Here is a 22,206-nt window from a genome sequence, read left to right as displayed (position 1 = left end):
GAGGATGACACTCAACAGAACAAATGTTATTCAAACTGACAATTGTTTTTCATTCACAACCAATAATGAATTACACAGAAAAACATGTCTTATCTAGCATGTTTTTTTTAAGCTAAAATTTATTGTAAGTGTACTTAATCAATTTGTGTTACCTTTTATTTACTGCAAACCTTGTGTTTCAAACAGGAAATGGAAATGCGATCAAGGGAAAAATAGTGTCTCTTTTTCATTCCAACTATTTCTAGCAAAAAGGCAACACGATAATCATGAATGTTATCTCTACCTTTGTAATTTTCACGGTGTTTATTGAATAAAGTTGATAACACCAGTATGAAGCGTCAATCCCTTTTTCTTTGGAAGATAGTCACAATGGGTGACTCAGTGGGTCACATATTTTTTTAGTATGCTATAGGTGTATTGTTTAAGTATTGAGTTTCAATATCGTTTGTGATTGTTAGCGATTTCAAAAGAGCTTTAATAAAAAAAACAAAAAAACACTGACATAAACTTAATGCAGAAACTGATATCCAAACTTGAAGATAACAAAATTTCAAATCAACTTTGTCAAGTATCATCGTGAATCATGAGATTAGATCGGCCATCTTGACACTCTTATCTTATTAAAAGATGAAACTGGTTTATCTGAGACAACCCACACATCTATCGAAATAAAAAATGTGAAATTTATATTTATCAAAACGGGTTATTATTATTATTTATATCAATAATATAATCAATATTTCAAAAAATATATATACTACTAATATTTAAATCAATAAGATAATCAATATTTTAAAAATATATATAGTACTAGTAAATGATATAAACACGATCATTTGAATGCCTAATTAGAATAGCTATTTTTTTTTAAACATTTCATAATAAATTAATGTTTGGTGTTATACATTTGTAATTTTACTGCCCTATTTTGTCATATATATATATATATATATAAAATAGTCTTGTCGATATTAACATTAATATCGCTCACTAGAATTCTTTTAGGTGAACATAAGTATAGAGGGAATGAATAGCATTTTTTTTTACGCAGTATTACTTGGGGGGGGCATAAATTATTTGATTTTGATCCTGTTGACAAAACATTTGACGCATTTGTGTTTTAATAATCCTTTTTAGCGATTAGAGAGACTGACTTGGTTTTCAACAACTGCTTGATTTACAGATACATAAATTTGCATCAAAATTACAAAATATTTATTTATAGAAAAGTTTTAGTTTTGTGTTTGAAACGAACTTAGGAATGAAATGTTTATTTATATAAAAGTTTTAGTTTTGTATTTCAATGAACTTAGGAATGAAATGTTTATTTATATAAAAGTTTTAGTAGATAACGTAGGAATGAAATGTTTATTATTCAAAATGTTTGTTGCTTGTTTAGAATTATAACAAAAATCGAAAAATTGAATTTCAACTAAAAACCTACGTTATCTACTTAAGTTTTGTACCAATTTCAACTAAAAGCAACATTACCTACTTCACTGACATGTCAAAATTTTTAACATACTAGCAGATGTACCTGGCATTGCCCAATATTAAACATAACGTTAAATTCCTTTAAAAAATGAAGTAAAAAGAAAATGGAAAGAAACTGAGACATGTGTATGTGAATATTAAGTGTTTTCTAAACAGTTCATTTTTTGTAGGAAAAAAAAAAATACTTGAGCTGAGATCAAAACCAAAACCTAAAGACAGTGAATCAAGTACGATAACCATTAGGCCACCATTACATGATCTTTAAAAAATGTTCTCAAACCTACTTATTCTTAACATAATGTGAATGATTAGCACATGGGCAATCGTGAAACACTTGACAAACAAAGAAAAATTCGATGACCCCCCCCCCTCCTACATACCAATTATTCAATTTTGACCCCTTAACAGCTCTTTTTCCAGATGAAAACTGATTAAAAAGTTTTCCACGTGTCTGAATACCCTATATATCAAATTTCAAATCTTTAGATCAAAAATTCATTGAGTATATAGGTTGAAAAGTGTCCTCTTACGAACATACACATTCTCACTTTTATAGATATATAAATTATTACATAAAACAATTACTTTCATGATTTCACGCTCCATTAACGAGCCATTATTATTTTTTTTTTAAATATGACTTAAACAAGGGAAGTAACTTATATTTAAAGATCTTTAATGAAATTAAAGATACTCTCAAGTCGGCTGTTAGTGTAAGACAGACAAGCAAAATTTCTTGAATTTAAATTTCTCCTTAAGACACCTTAAGCTTAAGCCTTAAATTTATAGATTTGCATTGAATTTAATTCATAATTAGACACTAACTAAGCAAGATTCCATGAATTTTAATTTCTTCTTAAGACTACTTAACCTTTAAGATTTGGACATCTTCTAGAATGAAAATCATATAAGGATTCTAGCTATGAGGTTTAATAGCATTTTTATTTTGATTTTAATCTTTCTAAGTGACACGAAAATGATGCAAAACTGTTCAGAGAATTAATTTTATGCATCCTGTGACGGCTATTCTTGTAGTTTATATACATTTATATGCATAAAATTAGTTTATGAGAAAAGTTGCATGAAATTTGTACATTGTGTATATTAGGGCCTTTGGACGTCTCTGAACCACTGTGTGGGATCATAGAGGAATTCGGTTGCAGACCAAACTTCAAGTATACCGAGCTATGATTCTTACCATCGTCATGTATGCTTGTGAAACGGACTGTATATATGCCAGACAGGCTAAGAAACTGAACCATTTCCATATGACCTGCCTCCGTAAATTGTTGAAAATCAAGTAATAAGACAAGATACAAGCCACAGGGGTTTTAGCCTGTTCAAACCGTCCATCAGTACACACCATGTTACAGCAGTGCCAGGTTCGTTGGGCGGTCGTATATGCCATATGTGTAATTCAAGGCTCCCAAAACAACTCCATTATGAGTTGTCCATATAAAAAAGACCCGCAGGAGGACAGCGGAAATAATTCAAGGTCTCCCCCCCCAACAGTTTTCTTCACCTTCACCTACCCCATGGCGTTTGCCATTGAGGCACTTCAGATGACCTGTTAACCAGTTCTCTCCATCCTTCCCTATCCTCCAGATGTTTGACCGCCTCGCTCAGCTTCAATCCTGCCCATTTTGTGATGTTGTCTTCCCATCACTTCTTCTGTCTTTCTCTCTTTATTCCTCCTCTGACTGTTTCTTGGAGCACTGTCTTAGCAAGCCTCTCTCCTCTCGTTACGTGACCGAACCATTTTAGTTTGCACCTCCTGATTGTGGTGAGAAGATCTTCATAAGGACCAATGGCTTGCTTTATCCTGTTTTTTTTTTTTCTTTTTTTTTTTTTTTTACATTTTCACCCCAAACAAGGCACATTGCCACTTTGATGTAGGGGGCTAATATCAGGGACATAATCTACAGGGGTACTATGTGGGGAGTTGGGCAGCAAGATGTCAGTTCACGTTACACTTGAACTTCTGCATGTCAGTACAGTTGGGGAAGCAGGAACCCGGAAGGGAATTCCAAAGTCTAGCGGTTCTGGGGAAGACACTACTGGAGTAGAAGGCTCTCTTACATCTAGGGATCTCTACTGTTAAGGGGTAGGATTTAGCTGCTTGTCGGGGTATTTACGTCGAGAGGGTAGGAGTGCTTGCAGTTCGTCGGAGCATTCACCATTAAAGTACTTGTAGAACAGGCAGAGGGATGCTACATTTCGTCAATGGGACAGAGGCTGAAGCTTAGATAACAGTTCAGGACCTATTAGTTTGGCGACTTTCTTTTGAACCTTGTCAAGGAGCAACAGGCTAGTAGCAGATGCACCAGCCCAAATATGACAACAATACTCAATACATGGGCGAATGGTGGCCTTATAGAGGTACAGGATACTTTTGAGCATTAGCAGCTTTCTAGCACGGTAGAGAGAACCTACCTTCTTCGCAGCAGTCCTGGCAATGCTCTCAATGTAATTGTTCCAACTCATGTTTCCTGTGATCGTTAGGCTGAGGAGTTTAAAAGATGTACTTTCTGATAAAGAGTCTTTGGCCATCGTTATTGGTGGTAGAAAAGGTTTCTTGTAATTATTGAAGGAAACAAGTTTAATCTTGGCAATATTGAATGTGACCATCCATTTTTGTCCCCATTGGAATGGAGACAAAAATGGATGGTCACATTCAATGCTGCCAAGATTAAACTTGTTTCCTACAGATTGGAGGTCATCCTGTAGTGATTCTGCCATTTCTTTAGATATGTGTTCATTTGTTTTCCTGTCGTGTCTGTTATAGAGCATGGTGTCATCAGCATATACACCCATCTCACAGACAATTTTGTCAGGGAGGTAATTTATGAATATTAGGAATAATAGAGGTCCAAGGTTAGACCCTTGAGGCACTTCCGCATTTATATCATATTGTTTAGATATACGACCGTCGAGGACAACCTGGATTTTTCTCTTATCTAAGAAGAATTTAATTATGTTAAGTATTCTTCCAGTGATACCGTATGATCTGATTTTCCTAAGACCTTCATGCCATACCCTGTCAAAAGCCTTAGATATATCTAGAGCTACCGCTCTACCCTCCCCTGCTTTGTCCAGTGAATGGTATATACGTTCAGAGATTACAGTTAGGATGTCTGCTGTGGAACGGGCTTGCCTAAATCCGTAGTGTTGGTCGGTTAGAAATTAGTATCTGTAAGGTGATGGACTAGAGCTTGGTTAATTATGGACTCAAATATTTTGGCGAAAAGTGGGAGGAGGCTAATGGGATGATAATTTACTGGGTCAGTTCTTGCGCCAGAATTCTTGAAAACTGGTACCACAGAAGCAGTTTTTGACTTCCTCATTGGTTATGTTGTCTTTGTATTTTAAGTCCTGGGAAAAACTAACCCAAAACAGATATTCTTGGCGTGCCACAAATCACAAACGGATACAATTACTGAATCCGCACACAGTGAAGTACGCAAGAGAAAACGTGACATTACAAAAGACAGAGCAGTCAACATCTCTGATACAGAATTATCCGTCAGGTGTCCAACATGCAGGAAATACTTCAGGGCTCGACTCGGTCTAACAAGCCAGCTTCGAACCCAATTGCATGATCACAGTCATCCTCGCAAGCGATGGATGAACATCATCATCATTCGAGTCAATGAATAAATAATCTTAACATATCACGTTATGATTAAACTCATTTTTTATCAAGACAATCGTATTAAAATAGTTTGCTATTGCAAAGGTCACTATTTGAAATTCTTCAAACAAAAGTTTAAAATAATAAACATATCATAACTTAGTTATAAACACAAAACACAAACTTCGCATTTATTCGTATAAACGTTAACATTTTGTCAATCTAATTTATAAAACTCACTATGTTTATATGTCTGTCTCCATTTTTTCAAAGTACATCTCTTCCAAGACGCAAGGTTGCAGAGCAGTACAAGGCAGGTCAAATGTTCTTTTCTGGATTTTTTAGTCAGTAAAATTAGCTGCTAAGAGGTCAAAATTAAAAAAATATTGGAACTTGGCAGGCGAAAGTCAGCTAAACGTGTTATTGTATGCATGTGTAATTATATATATTTATACATTACAGTTGGTTCACTATTTCTTATACATCTAACGATAGCTTAAGCAGTAACGACTAAGGCTGGAGTGCTATATGATTTGGTTTCGATTCTAACTGATGGCACCCAAGCTGAATATATATATTTTTTTACTTTTGAAATTACTACAATATATTGGGTACAATATAATAAGCAATAGGGAATTGACTCTATAATAATAAATACGGAATCTGTCTAAATTAAAATACCATATTTAAACATATTTTAAGATCGAGCAATGCCAGGTGGCCAGCTAAATTTTTTTATATAAATTTATCTTTTAAATGCGATTGTAGAGAAAAATGAAATCAATTTGCTCAGGCGATGGTGTGTGTGTGTGTGGGGGGGGGGCATTTGTATTTAATCTTACAATTTAGAAATGGATCGAAACTTGTTGAAATTTAAGTCAGTCCGCCTAAAAAAAAGGCCTAAAGATAACATTTGCCGACAAATGCAAAAAAATATTCTTAAAACAATCTGTTGTATTAAAATCGAAACAATCGTAGAGTTGCAAAAAACAATAGTTAATTAACAAGATGTCCTTTTGCAAAGCAATATGCAAAGAAGTTTACAACTTCGATCGCATATACAGTAATATATAAAAAAAATGTTATTGTCTAAAATTGAATTAACTTGAAATAAAGTTTTTTATTCATTTATTTGAGAATTGTTATCCCATGCCACAGTATATAGATTTGTTGATTCTCTACGACTCCAGGTGAGCATTGTCTGAAGATGGCAGTTTCAATCCTACCCAAAGCAGGTCAGAGGATTAGTTCGCCAAAATGTGTGAAACAACAACTATGGAAGGCAGTAATTACTGGGGATACACTTACGAGACTCAGCATTCCTATCCCATCACAGTTAATCACTTGAAGAAGGCCAGAGGATTAGTTCGCCGAAATGTGATGGAGCAACAACAACTATGAAAATGAGGCTAGCAGTCTGCCAATCTATATATCTATAAAAGTAAACGTGTCTGTGTGTGTGTCTGTGTACATTTCCCTATGCAATAACTCTCTCAATTTTAAATCTACAGACTCAAAATTTAATATACAAGGTACTGAGATTTGAGAAAATCTATGTGATCAGTTTTCGGCCAGAAATTTGGCTGTTAAGGGGTTAAAGTTCAACGATTTGACCTTTGAGAAATCTACCAAACTCCTCGGCCATTTTTGGGTCTAAACACTTGAAATTTTAGATATAGATCCTTGGAAATGGATCTAACTTAATAACTTGATTTGAGCCCAAGACAATAAATGTTAAGGGGTCATAATAGGGGTCAAAATTTAAAAAATTGACCACTTTTTTTTTTTTTTGGCTCAACATACACCTCCAAACACCCGGGCAACGCCGGGCTGAAATGCTAGTACATAAATACATAAATTATTTATCTTAAAGGATTCCAATAAAAAATAATATTTAATTGAAATAGGGCATTTTAACCTCACTGTCAGTGCAAGAAATGGGTCAAACTTTGACATTAAATATCACGCACCAAAATTTCATTTTTATTTATATCTAAAAGACTTTTACTGTGGACACACAGATATTAAAAAAAAAAAAAAAAAAAAGCGTAAACAATGAAATTTATTTTGGCAGCACAGTTAACCACTGAATTATGATCAGGTCAAAGGTTGTTGATGATTGAAAAATTTAACGTTTTTTTGTGTCACATAGATCTGTAATCCAAATTTCACAGTGTATAACTAAAAATGCTTCAAACAATTGAAAAATAATTACAGCTGTACTATGTTATCTCATGTAAAACGAAAATTAATTATAATCAAAATAATAATTGTTAGATTAAACCATCAAATAGAATTCTGCTCAATGTTTATTGGGCCGAATTCTATTACGCCTTGTAAAAAAAAGAAAAAAAAAAAAAGAAAAAAGAAAAAGAAAAAAAGAAAAAAAAAAAGGAAAAAAAAAAGAAAAAAAAAAGAAAAAAAAAAAGAAAAAAAAGGTTAATGTGAAAGTCAAACACATGCTTGATGAAGGGAAGGTCTTCCCGAAATATTACATGGATATGTTATCTGATAAACTGATGCAAGTAAGAACATATTACATGCAAAATATTATTAAAACATATATACGTATAATTGTACATATATACATACACACACACACACATGTATCGAATCAATAAAAGTGAAACTGCATAGCTGGTTCGACCATTATATCTCAAGTTGCTTCAGTTTGAGTCTATCTATTATATCTTTGCATTGTTTTGCCTTCTATATACCTAAATTTCTTATATTAAAAAAAAATAACAAAAATGATATGGAAATGCAACTTCGACTTTTCATATAAAGCATTGTTGCCACATTTGGGCCAGTGCATTTGCTACAAGTCTCTCCCCCTTAGACAAGGTTCAAAAGAGAGTCGCCAACCTAATAGGTTCTGCACTATCTTCTAGGTTTCAGCCACTGTCCCATCGACAGAATGTTGCATCCCTCTGCCTGTTTTACAAGTATTTTAATGGTGGATGCTCCAACAAATTACAAGCCTTTGTGCCCCCTCGATGGAAATACACCCGACAAGCAGCAAAATCCCACCCCTACACAGTAGAGATCCCTAGCTGTAAGAAAGATTTTTACTCTAATAGTTTCTTCCCTAGGACTGCTGGACTTTGGAATTCCCTTCCGGGTCTCTGCTTCTCTGACATGCTAAAGTTTAAATGTAATGTAAACAGACATTTTGCTGCTCAACTCCCTACATAATACCCCTACAAATTATGTCCCAGATAGTAACTCCTTATATCAAAGTGGCATTGAGCCTTGTTTAGGATGAAAATGCAATAAAAAATATTTTAAAAAATTTTTTAAAAAGATTCATTTCAATAGCTAACACATTGAATCTTCTTACTATGATTCACTTCAACAACTAATATTAGAAATCAAGTTATACTTTTTATTTTAAGATCAAATCAATAAAAATAAAATCAAATTTGGATTGTGTAAAGTCAAACAGAAACACAATTTGATAACAAAGCAAAAATTAGTGCACTAAAATTTTCAACTTGGATTTTTTTTTTTAGTGAAGGACAACTTAAAACCATATATTAAACCGACCATATTGATGGGTGGTTCTTTTTTTTTTTATATCGGATTGTTTTTACATGAACAGAGTTTGGTTGTTTTACAACATATCAACCTTTTTTGGATTCAGTTATTTTGGAACAAAGTTTGTATGCTTCAAGTTCTTTATATCTTCAAATATTTATTCATGGTGTTTAGTTTGGTTGTTTTGTAGAGAAAAAATTTTGGTTTTGCTTTTGGCTTTGCATAACATGTTTGAGTTCTGCAAGGGCAAAGAAAAAACAATAACATCAATGCGTGGTGCATTTAAGTCAGGGTGCCAATATCATCAGACAGCCTTATCTGGTAGCATCAGATTATATGAACAGAGACACACAATTTCGTATGAATTAACTTGAGAAACATCAACATTAAAAAATAAATCGCCCATCACTAAAAATACTAATCAAACTAATCTGAAAAAAAAAAAAAAAATAAAACAAAAAAGTTTTTATATTTATTTTAAGAAATATTATTATATAAATATAAGAAAAAAAAAGTTATATTTATTTTAATTTCAGAAATGCGTTACAAAAACTTTATGTTCATGTTTTATTAAAAAAATTTTTAAAAATGTCTATTTTGTTTTTTAAAAAAAAATCTATTTTTTGTTATTCTATGTTTCTTATATTTATTAAAAAAAAAAGTTTTTTCTCTAAAAAAAAAAAAACAAAAAAAAAAACATGCATTTATTTTCGATTCGGTCCTAAAATTGCATTTGTCTCCCCCTGCTTTGTACTCTCCCCATGTCTTAACTGAAAACCAAAGAAGTGATTCCGTCCTAGTAGTGCATAAGTGTCCATTTCAGTGAGAATCAGTAATGTAATCAAACTTGATTTTTTTTTTCCCCTCCGTTGACTTGCAAACAGATTCCATATTTAAAACACGGATAGAAATGACTAGCATTTCAGCCCGGCATTACCCACGTGTTTGGAACTGTATGTTGAGCAAAAAAAAAAAAAAAAAAAAAAAAAAAGTGGTAGTAAGAAGGGAGGTTCGAACCCGTACTGCAAAAGAAGGAAAAGAACAGGAAAAAAAACTGACGTCTTTGCTGTTACGACCACTGCCAAACTGGAAATGACGTAGGTTTTAATTAAGGCTAGACAATAGAAAGGAGAGGATGACTTTCAAAAATATCGGCAAAAAAAGTGATCCCCCCCCCCCGTAGAAAAGTTCCCAGCTGAAGGTGAAGATATTATGTTTTTAGCCAATTTTTCGATATTTATCGTCTGAAAGGTCGAACTTCAAAACGATACTGATCTTGTAAAAATCCGTCGCCTCTGTTGAAAGTTTTAAGCAGACATGCAAAGATACATGATGATTGATTGCAACGTCTTGTCAGACGAGTGCCACTCCCTCAGATACTGAAAGTTCATGAGCCCAAAAAAAGACATATAGTCCTGCCAGCGAATTCACATGCTGAAGCAAACATGACACTAAAGACGGTCATTGTTATACATACATATATATACACGCACACACATATGTACATACACAATACGCACACATACATATACATACACACACACATGCAAACATAAACAAGACGGTCATTGGTATACATACATATAAATGTATACATACATACATGTCTATAAGCATACGCTCATATATACCCATATACATACACAATGCATAATACATATACATACCCACATTCATACATACACATATACATACATAGATCCACATATATACTTACACATACATATACGTACACATATGCACATATATATACATACACTTACCTACATATACATACACATCCATATATATGCATTAATACACATACACATACAAATACATATACACCTGCATACATACACATACATGCATATACACACATACATGCATACAAACATTCATAAATGTATATATGTACACACACAAACATATATACACATAGACACATATACACACATATACACATAGATATAAATACATATAAACTCACATGTACATATATAAATATACACACATACACATATAAACATACACACACACATACATACATACATAGATACCTATAATGATGGCAGAATAGTTGTTACATGCATCCAGCATTACAGGCGTACACACGTCACAACTTTTTTATTGCCACAGGACTTTTTTTCTTTTTATAATAGACAAATACCTGAGGGAGTATCTATACAAAGATGGTGTTACAGAGTTTTAGATTTGTACGACAGCTAAATCTCTCTCTCGGTTCAAAATGTTGACATCCAGCAACAAGCAAGAGCAAGATAGCCAGCAACAAGTCAAACTGCAGACCAGCTTAATGCGGGTACTGGTCTCCCACTTTGTTGTTTTTTTTCTTTTTTTTTTAAATAAAAAAAAATTTGGTTGAGACAAACACTTTTAGAATAGTAACTGACGATGATATAAACAAATTCACACATTTTTTCACAAATAAACTCAGCAACGAATAGTCAAAATGTAAACAGTCCAACGGACATAAATTAAAGACGCTTATTTTTTTATTTTTTTTTAAAATAAAAAGTTTGGTTGAGACAAACACTTTTGGAATAGTAACTGACGATGATATAAACAAATTCACACATTTTTTCACAAATAAACTCAGCGACGAATAGTCAAAATGTAAACAGTCCAACGGACATAAATTAAAGACACTTATGTTTTTTTTTGTTTTTTTTTTAAATAAAAAGTTTGGTTGAGACAAACACTTTTGGAATAGTAACTGACGATGATATAAACAAATTCACACATTTTTTCACAAATAAACTCAGCGACGAATAGTCAAAATGTAAACAGTCCAACGGACATAAATTAAAGACACTTATGTTTTTTTTTTTTTGTTTTTTTTAAATAAAAAGTTTGGTTGAGACAAACACTTTTGGAATAGTAACTGACGATGATATAAACAAATTCACACATTTTTTCACAAATAAACTCAGCGACGAATAGTCAAAATGTAAACAGTCCAACGGACATAAATTAAAGACACTTATGTTTTTTTTTGTTTTTTTTTTAAATAAAAAGTTTGGTTGAGACAAACACTTTTGGAATAGTAACTGACGATGATATAAACAAATTCACACATTTTTTCACAAATAAACTCAGCGACGAATAGTCAAAATGTAAACAGTCCAACGGACATAAATTAAAGACACTTATGTTTTTTTTTTTTGTTTTTTTTAAATAAAAAGTTTGGTTGAGACAAACACTTTTGGAATAGTAACTGACGATGATATAAACAAATTCACACATTTTTTCACAAATAAACTCAGCGACGAATAGTCAAAATGTAAACAGTCCAACGGACATAAATTAAAGACACTTATGTTTTTTTTTGTTTTTTTTTTAAATAAAAAGTTTGGTTGAGACAAACACTTTTGGAATAGTAACTGACGATGATATAAACAAATTCACATATTTTTTCACAAATAAACTCAGCGACGAATAGTCAAAATGTAAACAGTCCAACGGACATAAATTAAAGACACTTATGTTTTTTTTTTTGTTTTTTTTAAATAAAAAGTTTGGTTGAGACAAACACTTTTGGAATAGTAACTGACGATGATATAAACAAATTCACATATTTTTTCACAAATAAACTCAGCGACGAATAGTCAAAATGTAAACAGTCCAACGGACATAAATTAAAGACACTTATGTTTTTTTTTGTTTTTTTTTAAAATAAAAAGTTTGGTTGAGACAAACACTTTTGGAATAGTAACTGACGATGATATAAACAAATTCACACATTTTTTCACAAATAAACTCAGCGACGAAGATACATACATACATGCATACATACATTTATATATTGGTAACTCAAATTTTTGACCCAAACTGATTAAAAAGCTTGCCCTATCTCTGAATACCCTTTATGTAAAATTTCAAATGATTAGACCAAAAATGCTCGGAGTAATTTGGTAGAGACTGAAGCAGTCAATTTTTTTTTTAAACTTTGACCCCTATTATGACTCCTTAACATTTATTTTTTTGGGCTCAAATCGAGTTTTTTTTTTGTTTTGTTTTTTTTTTTTACATGGGGAGGGGGGTCACCACTTATCAAGGCCCGAAGGCCACTCAGGGATAAGGGTTATTGCGTGTACAGTAATCAATGAGATAGTATTGTAGTAATCATTAGTATTGGAGATTTGATAGTGTCTTACTTAAGGGGGCGGTTTGTCAGGAATTTGTTTATGTTGGATTTGAAGACATCCAAGTTGTAGTCAGGTGGGAAACAGGCAAACGGAAGAGAGTTCCACAGTTGTGCACTTCTGAGAAAGAAGCTCTGTTCATGGAATCTATGTTTGGATTTAGGCACAGATAAAGAGTGGGGAAAATTATTGACAGTAGTTTCAGCCAGACGGGCATTTCTCGTGAAAGATTGGTGAGGGGGGACCAGAGATTGGAGCTCAGACGAGCACTTGCCATGGAAATAACGATAAAACAAAGACAGGCTCGCAACGTCTCTTCTGTGGGAGAAAGGCTGCAGGGAAGAGAAAAGGACATTCCCCACTAAACCACAAAGTCTATTTTTTACTCTGGCAAGGCAGGATAGGCTGTTTTTAGCAGCTCCTGTCCAGATGTGGCAGCAGTACTCCATCCTTGGACGTACTTGGCTTTTATACAGATAGAGAATTGCATCAGTAGTGAGATATCTTCTGGAGCGGTAGAAGGATCCCACCATTTTCCCAGCGTCCTTGGCAACAGACCTGATGTACATGTTCCATTTCAGATCAGGAGTAAAGGTCAAGCCCAGAAGCTTGTCAAAATATGGAGTCTCCCCAAGATGAGAACCATCCATTTCAATTGATGTCAGATGGGGATCAGAGCGTTGATGATGTAAAGATAGAAGCTTGGTTTTGGATGCATTAAAAGTGACCAGCCACCTCTTCTCCCACTGTACCACGCACTCAAGATCAGAGGAGAGAGAATTAGAGAGAACTTTGTCATTTAAGGCCTTTGATGTGTTGCCATAGATGGTCGTGTCATCACCATAGATGTCAATGAATGATTTAAGTATGTGTTTTGGAAGATCATTGATGTAGATCAGGAAGAGAGTTGGGCCCAGGATGGACCCCTGAGGGACTCCAGCATTAATACTGTGGGCCTCTGATTTCTGCCCATCAACCACTACTCTTATGAACCTATTGGAGAGAAATGATTTAATGATTGAGAAAACATTTCCAGTGATACCGTAGCTGGAAATCTTGTGAAGTAAGCCTTTATACCATACCTTATCGAAGGCCTTCGATATGTCAAGAACAATTGCCCTGGAAAGGAAGCTTGTCAAGAGATTATTATTAAGTTAGATCCATGCCCAAGGAACCTATATCTAAAATTTCAAGTTTTTAGACCCAAAATTGTCGGAGGAGTTTGGTAGAGTTCTCAAAGGTCAAATCGTTGAACTTTAACCCCTTAACAGCCAAATTTCTGGCCGAAAACGGATTACAAAATTTTCCCAAATCTCAATACCCTGTATACTAAATTTCGAGTCTGTAGACTGAAAATTGACAGAGTTATTGCATAGGGACATGTAGACACACAGACACACACACAGACATTTTCACTTTTATAGATATATAGATTGAACTAAAACTGAATATGGAAAACCAAACATCTCGAAAACTTAAAAATTCAAAAATTAAGTTTTGCAACTTCAATTTCGAGAAAGAAAGCAAATTCAATTTCCCAGAAAGAAAGCACGTGACCAATTAGAAAAAGAATTTTTTTTAGTAGGAACAGTTAACTATTTTTAGAGATTGTTAACATGATTCATAGAAATACTCAAAAAACAAATGTGTTTAATCGTTCGCAAATATTATCGCCTCATTTCCGACTCACTCTTGTAAAGTTGCTTCATCTTAAGTAAAAAATGATTTTGCATTTAATTAAAAGTAACATCAGATAATAATTGAAGTAAAATGAAAAAAAAAACATATCGAGTTAACTCACCTGTCGGAAGATCGGCTCATGATCAGAACAGAATCTTGTAGTTGACTCTCCTCCCTTTAACAAGACGTAAGCATTCTTCGTAACGTCTTTTACATTCTTAAGACGTTCGCACAATCGTTCGCGGTTTATCTTATATAATTTTGCCGGTATGCTGAAAGTGTGCTTGCCTCGATTAAAAAACGACCTAATAAACAAAAAATAAAGAATTCATTCAAAACTTCATAGTGTTATCGACTGCGTTCAATTGAAAGAAAATAATAATAATAACGCATTGCAGGTGTGAAGAAAAAAGACAAACGTTAGTTTAAAAAATAAAAACCGATTTATTTCCAAAACAACTTATTTTTGGTCCCCTGACAAAAGGAGGGGGGGACCTGTAAATTCTCCCTTGTCCGGTCATCTTTTTTTTTTTTTTTTTTACACAGGCATCACCACATTATCAAAGCCAAGAGGCCACTCAAGGATAAGGGTTAAACTACGCCTTGGAAGTTTTGAAATTTTGCACAAACATTAAACATGATATGAGTTAAAAAGAGAACCGATTTTTCGGGAAAACTCTGTTGCCCCCCCTCCCCCCGTGTGCTAAAATTGATGCCTTGGATTTTAAAACTTTCTGAAAAGCTGTAACTAACTGATTTCTATATATAAAAATCACGTAAATTAATCCAGTAGTTTTTTTTTTTTTTTGGTAAAATTTGCGGAGAAAAACTACTTATTCAATTTTACGTGATTTTTGGAGTATGACATTTCCTTTCCGTGACGCGTACATACATCATAAAGATTTTTCTATATCTTTAATTAAATTGAATTCTAAATAAGGAACTTTTTTTTTTTTTTACAAAGGAATCACCACTCATCAAGGCCCGGAGGCAACTCGAGGATAAGAATTAATGAGTGTACAGTCGTCAATGGGTCAATATCGTAGTAATCGTTAGTAGTGGCAATTTGGTAAATTGGATTAGTTGAGGGAATGGCTAATGAAAAACTTGTTTACATTGGACTTGAAGACAATCATATTGTAGTCAGTTGGAAAGCAGGGCGTGCAGTTCTAAGAAAGGAGCTTTGTTCATGGAGTCTACGTTTAGGTTTAGGCACAGATAAAGAGTGAAGGAAGGAACGGTAAATTTTTACTTATCTTCCACCTTAACATTTTTCTTTAAAATGACGACCTTTAGGTTTTCGTAATTCCTTATGTTATAAAAGGCGACCATTGTTGTACGCGCAATTTTGACGCGCGTACACCAAAAACATGCCCGTACATTTTTACCACTTTTGACATAAGGAATTATATTCCTTAATATCCGGAAAACTACTTATTTTAAAATTTAAAGGCGATATTCGTTTTCAGCATGCCCGAAAACCTTTATAAGTCGTCATTTTAAAGGAAAATGTTAAGGTGGAAACTGAGGAAAAATCTACCGAAATTTACAAATCTACACGGTCATTTAATCTTCTTGTTTACCAAATAATGCAAAAGTGGTTTATCTTACTTGGATTCCATTATTTGTTGGAAGGAAAAGAAAAGGCGAGTCGGGACAGCGAATGTGACAGGAACTTTTAAAGTGTGACTTGCAACTGCGAAAAAGGGAAATGAAATTGAACCGATTTTACCAAGAATTATGACAAAGTTTACAAGTCCACATACGCCCACTTTTTATACTTAGCTAAAAAATAAATCACGTGAAAAACATTTAAATCTGACGATTGTTTATTTTCATTAAATCGTGTTTTGTGTGTGTGTGTGTGTGGTGTTTGTGCAGATTGACACCCATGGCGAACAATGTTGGTTCGATTAAAACTCGATAACGATTTACGACAATAAACCAAAATCAATAAGAACCAAAATTCAATTCTGGTTTCTTAAACATAAAAAAATAAATAAATAAAAATAATGGGGGGGTAGTAATATAGACAACAAACCGAAAAAGTTGTAAAAATCAAATATACAACAAATAAATGCTACCAAAAGCAAGGTTGCTCTTCTACCTACCTGGATAAATTTTATTGTGGTATAACTTATTTTAATGCGTCTATTTACTTCGGAACACAATTAGTGTCGAGTGTTCGAACAAGAAATGCCTAAACAGAATGCGATAAAAAAAAAAAGTCTTCCTGCGTTTTAGCAGCCCTCCCCCTCCTCATGTTAAAAACGGGTTTCTAAATAATAATAATGTTACTATTTCAACACGACCCGTGAACAGCAAAAGTAGCGTTAATCAAATTAAACTTTTTTTTTCGTTTCGTTTTTTTTTGGGGGGGGGGGTTGTATTACTGTACACATGGATTCGAAAAAGTTGTCAAAAAACAAATATATAACAAATAAATGTTATCAAAGGCAAGATAAGTTACTTTTCTACCTAACTGGATATATTTTTCGTGTTTTTATTCAATGTAACATGTTTATTCAGCTCGAAAAGCATACAGTGTTTACCGATGTATTGGAAAATTCAAAATGGCGCCCGACACTCTCTTTAACACGGTAAGTTCAGGAAAACATGTTATAAATAATAAACTAGACAAAATACTGTTAGAAATTCGCTCATTATATGTTACCGTGACATAAGTCGACATATATTCGGTGTTTTTTTTTAATAGTATTTTGTCTAGTTTATTATTTATAACACCTTTTCCCAAACTTACCATGTTAAAGAGAGTGTCGGGCGCCATTTTAAATTTTCCAATACATCGGTAAACACTGCATGTTTTTCGAGCTGAATAAATATGTTACATTGAATAAAAACAAAAAAAAAAAATGTATCCAGTTTGGTAGAAAAGTAACTTATCTTGCCTTTGATAACATTTATTTGTTATATATTTGTTTTTTGACAACTTTTTCGAATTTATGTGTACAGTAATACAAACCCAAAAAAAAGTATATATGAATCCCTTTCCAATAAGAAAAAAGAAATTTTAAACAATAAATTTTGTTTTCTGGTCGAGTGTGTCCAATATGGGGGATCGGTTTACTAGAACGTTATAATTAAAAACTGAGCACCCCTTTCAAATGTCTAAATATTGACTTTTTTGCTTTTAATCTGGTAGATTAGTGTCCAATCGATAATAATCTGCGAAAAAAAAGGGGGGGAGAGTATAGTACAGTACACATTGTGCATCCACCAAACTTTTTAACAAATAATGGCCATCATATTGTTTCCCGGCGATTGCTAATGCTACAATGCAGAAGTGCTAAAAATTGTGTGGGGGTGGGGATAAAAACGGTTTCATGTTTTTATTGGGGGGGGGGCATTTTTCACAAACGCCAACATAAACAAGAAAGAGGAGTGGGGGAGTAAAAAAATATACAACAAATAAATGTTACCAAAGGTAAGATAAGTTACTCCTCTACCTGCCTGGATAAATTTTGTTTGCCCCCCCCCTTTTTTTTTTTTTTTTTTTACTTCAACGCAAAAGTAGTATGAAATTTGTTAATTACATTTTCGCACGATTGTTAACATTCATTGGATGGGTTTCTACTAGTATTTTGTTTAATTTTCGATTTTTAAGCGATTATCGAGATTCAATATGGTTATTTGAGACGCCTCTTTTTTTCAATTCTAACTCAGACTTCACACTACTTTTTATGAAGTTTAAAAAAACGCTTTAAAATAAGTTAAAATTCCAAAAACTTATTCAGAAAGGTAGAAGATTAACATATCTTGCCTTTGGTAACATTTATTCGTTGTATATTTATTTTTTCACGCTATTTTTTTTTTTTTTTTTTGCTTTTAGAGCTCTAATTAAAAACAACTTTTAAAAAATGTTATTACATTCAGAACTATTTCAAGTTAAAATCTAGTGCAGAGAGTGATCCGCGCTATTTTTTAAATTGTATTTCAAAGTTTAATTAAAGTTTTATGATATAATTTTTATTCAATTGTAAGGTTGAAGTATAGAATAGGTACAAAACACACTCCCCTCCCCGTGTTAAGAATGGATTTTTAAATAATAACGTTATTATTTACGTTCGGATCGCTCTCTGCACTAGTACCTATTTAGGATTACACATGTAACCTAAAGAAAAAACTTTTGAAATGTGTAATTATGCTATATAAACACGAGTCACGTGACACATCCTATTCCCTGTCACAGGCAGTCACGTTCCCGACCGGTCACTAAGATCGACAGGCTCAGCAAGGTCTGTTTCTGACCATAGTTCCCGAAGATTGTGTAACAAATGGCCATAGTCCACTCGGGAATGCTGAGAATGCTGTAATACTGACAGAAATCACCTTAAACCCTTGACCTGAAGTTCAAGAGCCATGATTCAAAATAACAAGGCACTTTAAAATGGCTGACTAGGAAACCTTTAGGCTCCATAGAGCGCAAAATTGTATGCAATGGAGGTTACATAATGATTCAAAGCAGCAATTGAAGCACACGTTCTGACACGGAAATTCTTTAGCAACTTCCACTCTCCACAATAGTTCATTTCTACTTATGCAGCTGCCATAACTCAAAAGCAGCATGCTTACTGCAGACTTATCCGACAGTCCAATACAAACAGGCAAAAGTTTATATAAGCTAGAAATAATTGAAAGAGGGGAATAGCCTCAGCCAAGAAAAGGCATCCTGAAGTCACCAGAAAACGCATGGAGTCGCAGAAATTAGGAACTTGTGATTTCAGGAAAATTTATAACAGTGCAGTACATAATGGACAGTCAACGATTCCTCCACTAGCCAATAACCTTGAGGTTGTTTGCACGGCAACCGAAAAGGCAAACCTGCTTGCCCAATGGTTTGCCTCCAACTCCACTTTAAATCCAACAAACCACCCCCTCCCAAAATTCCCTTTACAGACAGAAGCCACACTTTAATACAGTAGAACCCTGGGATACGGCATTAATCCATTCCGGGGTTGGTGAAATCACCGTGTGGAAGGGCCTAAGCAAAATTTTATGCAGTACATATAAAAAATTAGTAACAAAATACAGTACACTATATAATACACATGTATATAATCAAATAACATTATAAATAACATCGTAAGGCGGGGCAAATACCATAATCAGGGACCCGGAAAAACATTGTATTCCACATCATAACCTTAAAATAAACATATTCCAAGGCCACAGTATCCCAGGGTTCTACTGTATCTGAAAAATCACCTTCTCCCATGTTCGCGATGCCATAAAAACAGACACCTCGAAGGTAAGTGAGCCTGATATCAATCATGCTATGCTATTTGAAAAATGCACTGATAAGTTTGCCCTGGTTCTCTCCAAACTCTACAACAAATGCCTAACAAATCTTGCTTTTCTGACTGCTGGAAAATTGCTTCTGTTGTACCAGTTTTTCTGGTGAAAAAACTGGCCCACTAAATTATCACCCCATTAGCTTCCTCTCTCTCTTTGCCAAAATTTTGATCAATAAAGCACTAGCCCACTACCTCATAGATAATAAACATCTTTCTGACCGACAACACGGATATTAGCATGCCCATTCTACTGCAGATATCCTAACTGTAATCTCTGAACATATATACCATGGACTGGATAAAACGAAAGCGATTAAGGCACTAGTCATAAACATATCTAAAACTTTTGACAAAGTTTTGCATGACGGTCTTCTTATGAAAATTAAATCATATGGTATTACTGATTGAATATTTAACATAAGAGAAAAATCCAGGTTGTCCTTGATAGCTGTATGTCAAAACAACATATAACTGTGAGTGTGCCTCGGGGGTTGATCCTTGGATCTTTATTATTCCTGATATTCATAAATGCCTTTCCTGATAAAATTGTCTCTTAGATGGGTATATTTGCTGATAACACTTCGCTTTATAACGGGCATGAGAGGAAAAATGAATGACCACATACCAAAGGAAATGGCTAAAAACTTAGAGGAAGACTTCTAGTTTGTAGTAGAATGAGGTTGTGAATGGATGGTAACATTCAATGCTGCCAAGACTAAGTTTCTTTCCTTTAATAATTACAAGAAACCTTCTCCACCACCAATAGCTATGACTAATGATACACTAGTTGAATATACTTCCTTCAAACTCCTAGGCTTTTCACAACCAACATGAATTGGAACAAATACACTGAAGTAATTGCCAAGGCTGCTGTGAAGAATGTGGGATTTTTCTATTGTGCTAAAAGATTACTCATACCTGAAAGTATCCTGTACCGCTACAAGGTGGTTTCTATTCAACCCATAATTGGGACCCTAACAGGTACTACCACGCGTCGGATATAGTTTAAGGTCATATCCAGGACTTCATAAGATTGAGCTTACAGGTCAATTTTTCAAGGGTGAGGGTCTTCATTTTTAAACAATTTCAGTCAGTTTCCACTAAGACAGTCAAAATTTAGACAGTCATTTTTTAATAAAACAAAATTGATCTAACTCCCATACTCTCTCATGAGTATTTAGAAGTTTTACTTTTTATGGCAAAAATAAAATTTTCAGTTTTCAAAAGGAATTATCTTAAAAAGAGAAGAAAAGAAAAGACAGAAAAAAGTAGAGAGAAAAAAACAACAGAAAAAAACAGAAAAACAGATGGAAAGATAAAACGTGAAAAAGAAGTATTATTGCCACATCTAGGCTGGTGTATCTGCCACTAGTCTCTCACTCCTAGACAAGATTCCAAAAAAGAGTTGCCAACCTAATAGATCCCACACTATCAACCAAACTCCAACCTCTGTCCCATCGCCAAAATGTGGCATATCTGTGTTTTATAAGTATTTTAATGGAATGTGCTCTAATAAACTCATTGCACTTGTACCCCCTCGACGAAGACCTTCTTGATAAACCCGTAAAGCAGCAAAATCCCACCCCTACCCTGTAGAGATCTCTAGATGCTGTAAGGTTTTCTACTCTAATAGCTTCTTCCCTCAAACTGCTAGACTTTGGAATTCCCTGCCAGGTCCTTGCTTCTCTGACTGTACTGACATGCAGAAGTTCAAGTGTAATGTGAACAGATTATCTTGCTGCCCAACTCCCTGCATAGTATCCCTGTAAATTTGGTCTCAAATAGTAGCCCTTTATGACAAAGTGGCATTATGCCTTGTTTAGGGTAAAATAACAGTAAAAAGAAAAACATTGGTGGTTATCAACGTATGTGCATCAACATTAATATATCTATATATCTATAAAAGTGAACGTGTCTGTCTGTCTGTGTACATTTCCCTACGCAATAACTCTGTCAATTTTTAGTCTATAGACTCGAAATTTGAAATACCGGGTACTGAGATTTGGGAAAATCGATGTGACGGGTGTCAGCCAGAAATTTGGCTGTTAAGGGGTCAAATTTCAACGATTTGACCTTTAAGAACTCTACCAAACTCCTCCGACAATTTTGGGTCTAGACACTTGAAATTTTAGATATAGGTTCCTTGAACCTGGATCTAACTTAATAAAGTGATTTGAGCCCGAAACAATAAATTTTAAGGGGTCATAATAGGGGTCAAAGTTTTAAAAAATTAACCATTTTTTTTGTTTTTTTGCTTTTTTTTGCACAGCATACACCTCCAAACACCCGAGCAACGCCGGGCACCCCTGCTAGTATATATATATATATATAATACATGACAGATGGATTGTGTTTACGTTTGATTTGGTCATCAATTTTATTTGTGAAATAATGTGTGAAATTGTCC

The 22,206-nt window shown here is 33.9% G+C and overlaps 1 protein-coding gene across 2 annotated transcripts in view; it reads right to left on the bottom strand.

Annotated features, from left to right (window-relative positions):
* The window catches only part of LOC145259763 (xaa-Pro dipeptidase-like), a 64,777-nt gene that overhangs the window by 36,393 nt on the left and 6,178 nt on the right, over positions 1–22,206 (bottom strand). The window contains exons 2-3 of one of the 2 annotated variants that reach the window (XM_080117501.1): positions 16,096–16,180; positions 14,606–14,789 (exon numbers count right to left, since the gene is read on the bottom strand). In XM_080117501.1, the coding sequence (XP_079973627.1) occupies positions 14,606–14,789; positions 16,096–16,106 (195 nt within the window). In that variant the 5' untranslated portion in view covers positions 16,107–16,180. The remainder of the gene's footprint in view (positions 1–14,605; positions 14,790–16,095; positions 16,181–22,206) is intronic. The other variant, XM_080117500.1, reaches the window with a different exon arrangement.

This window comes from Euprymna scolopes, chromosome 35 (assembly GCF_053919585.1).
Source record: "Euprymna scolopes isolate OS-2025 chromosome 35, ASM5391958v1, whole genome shotgun sequence".
In the NCBI taxonomy this organism is placed as follows: Eukaryota; Metazoa; Mollusca; class Cephalopoda; order Sepiida; family Sepiolidae; genus Euprymna; species Euprymna scolopes.
This window is presented reverse-complemented; position numbering and strand designations above follow the sequence as displayed.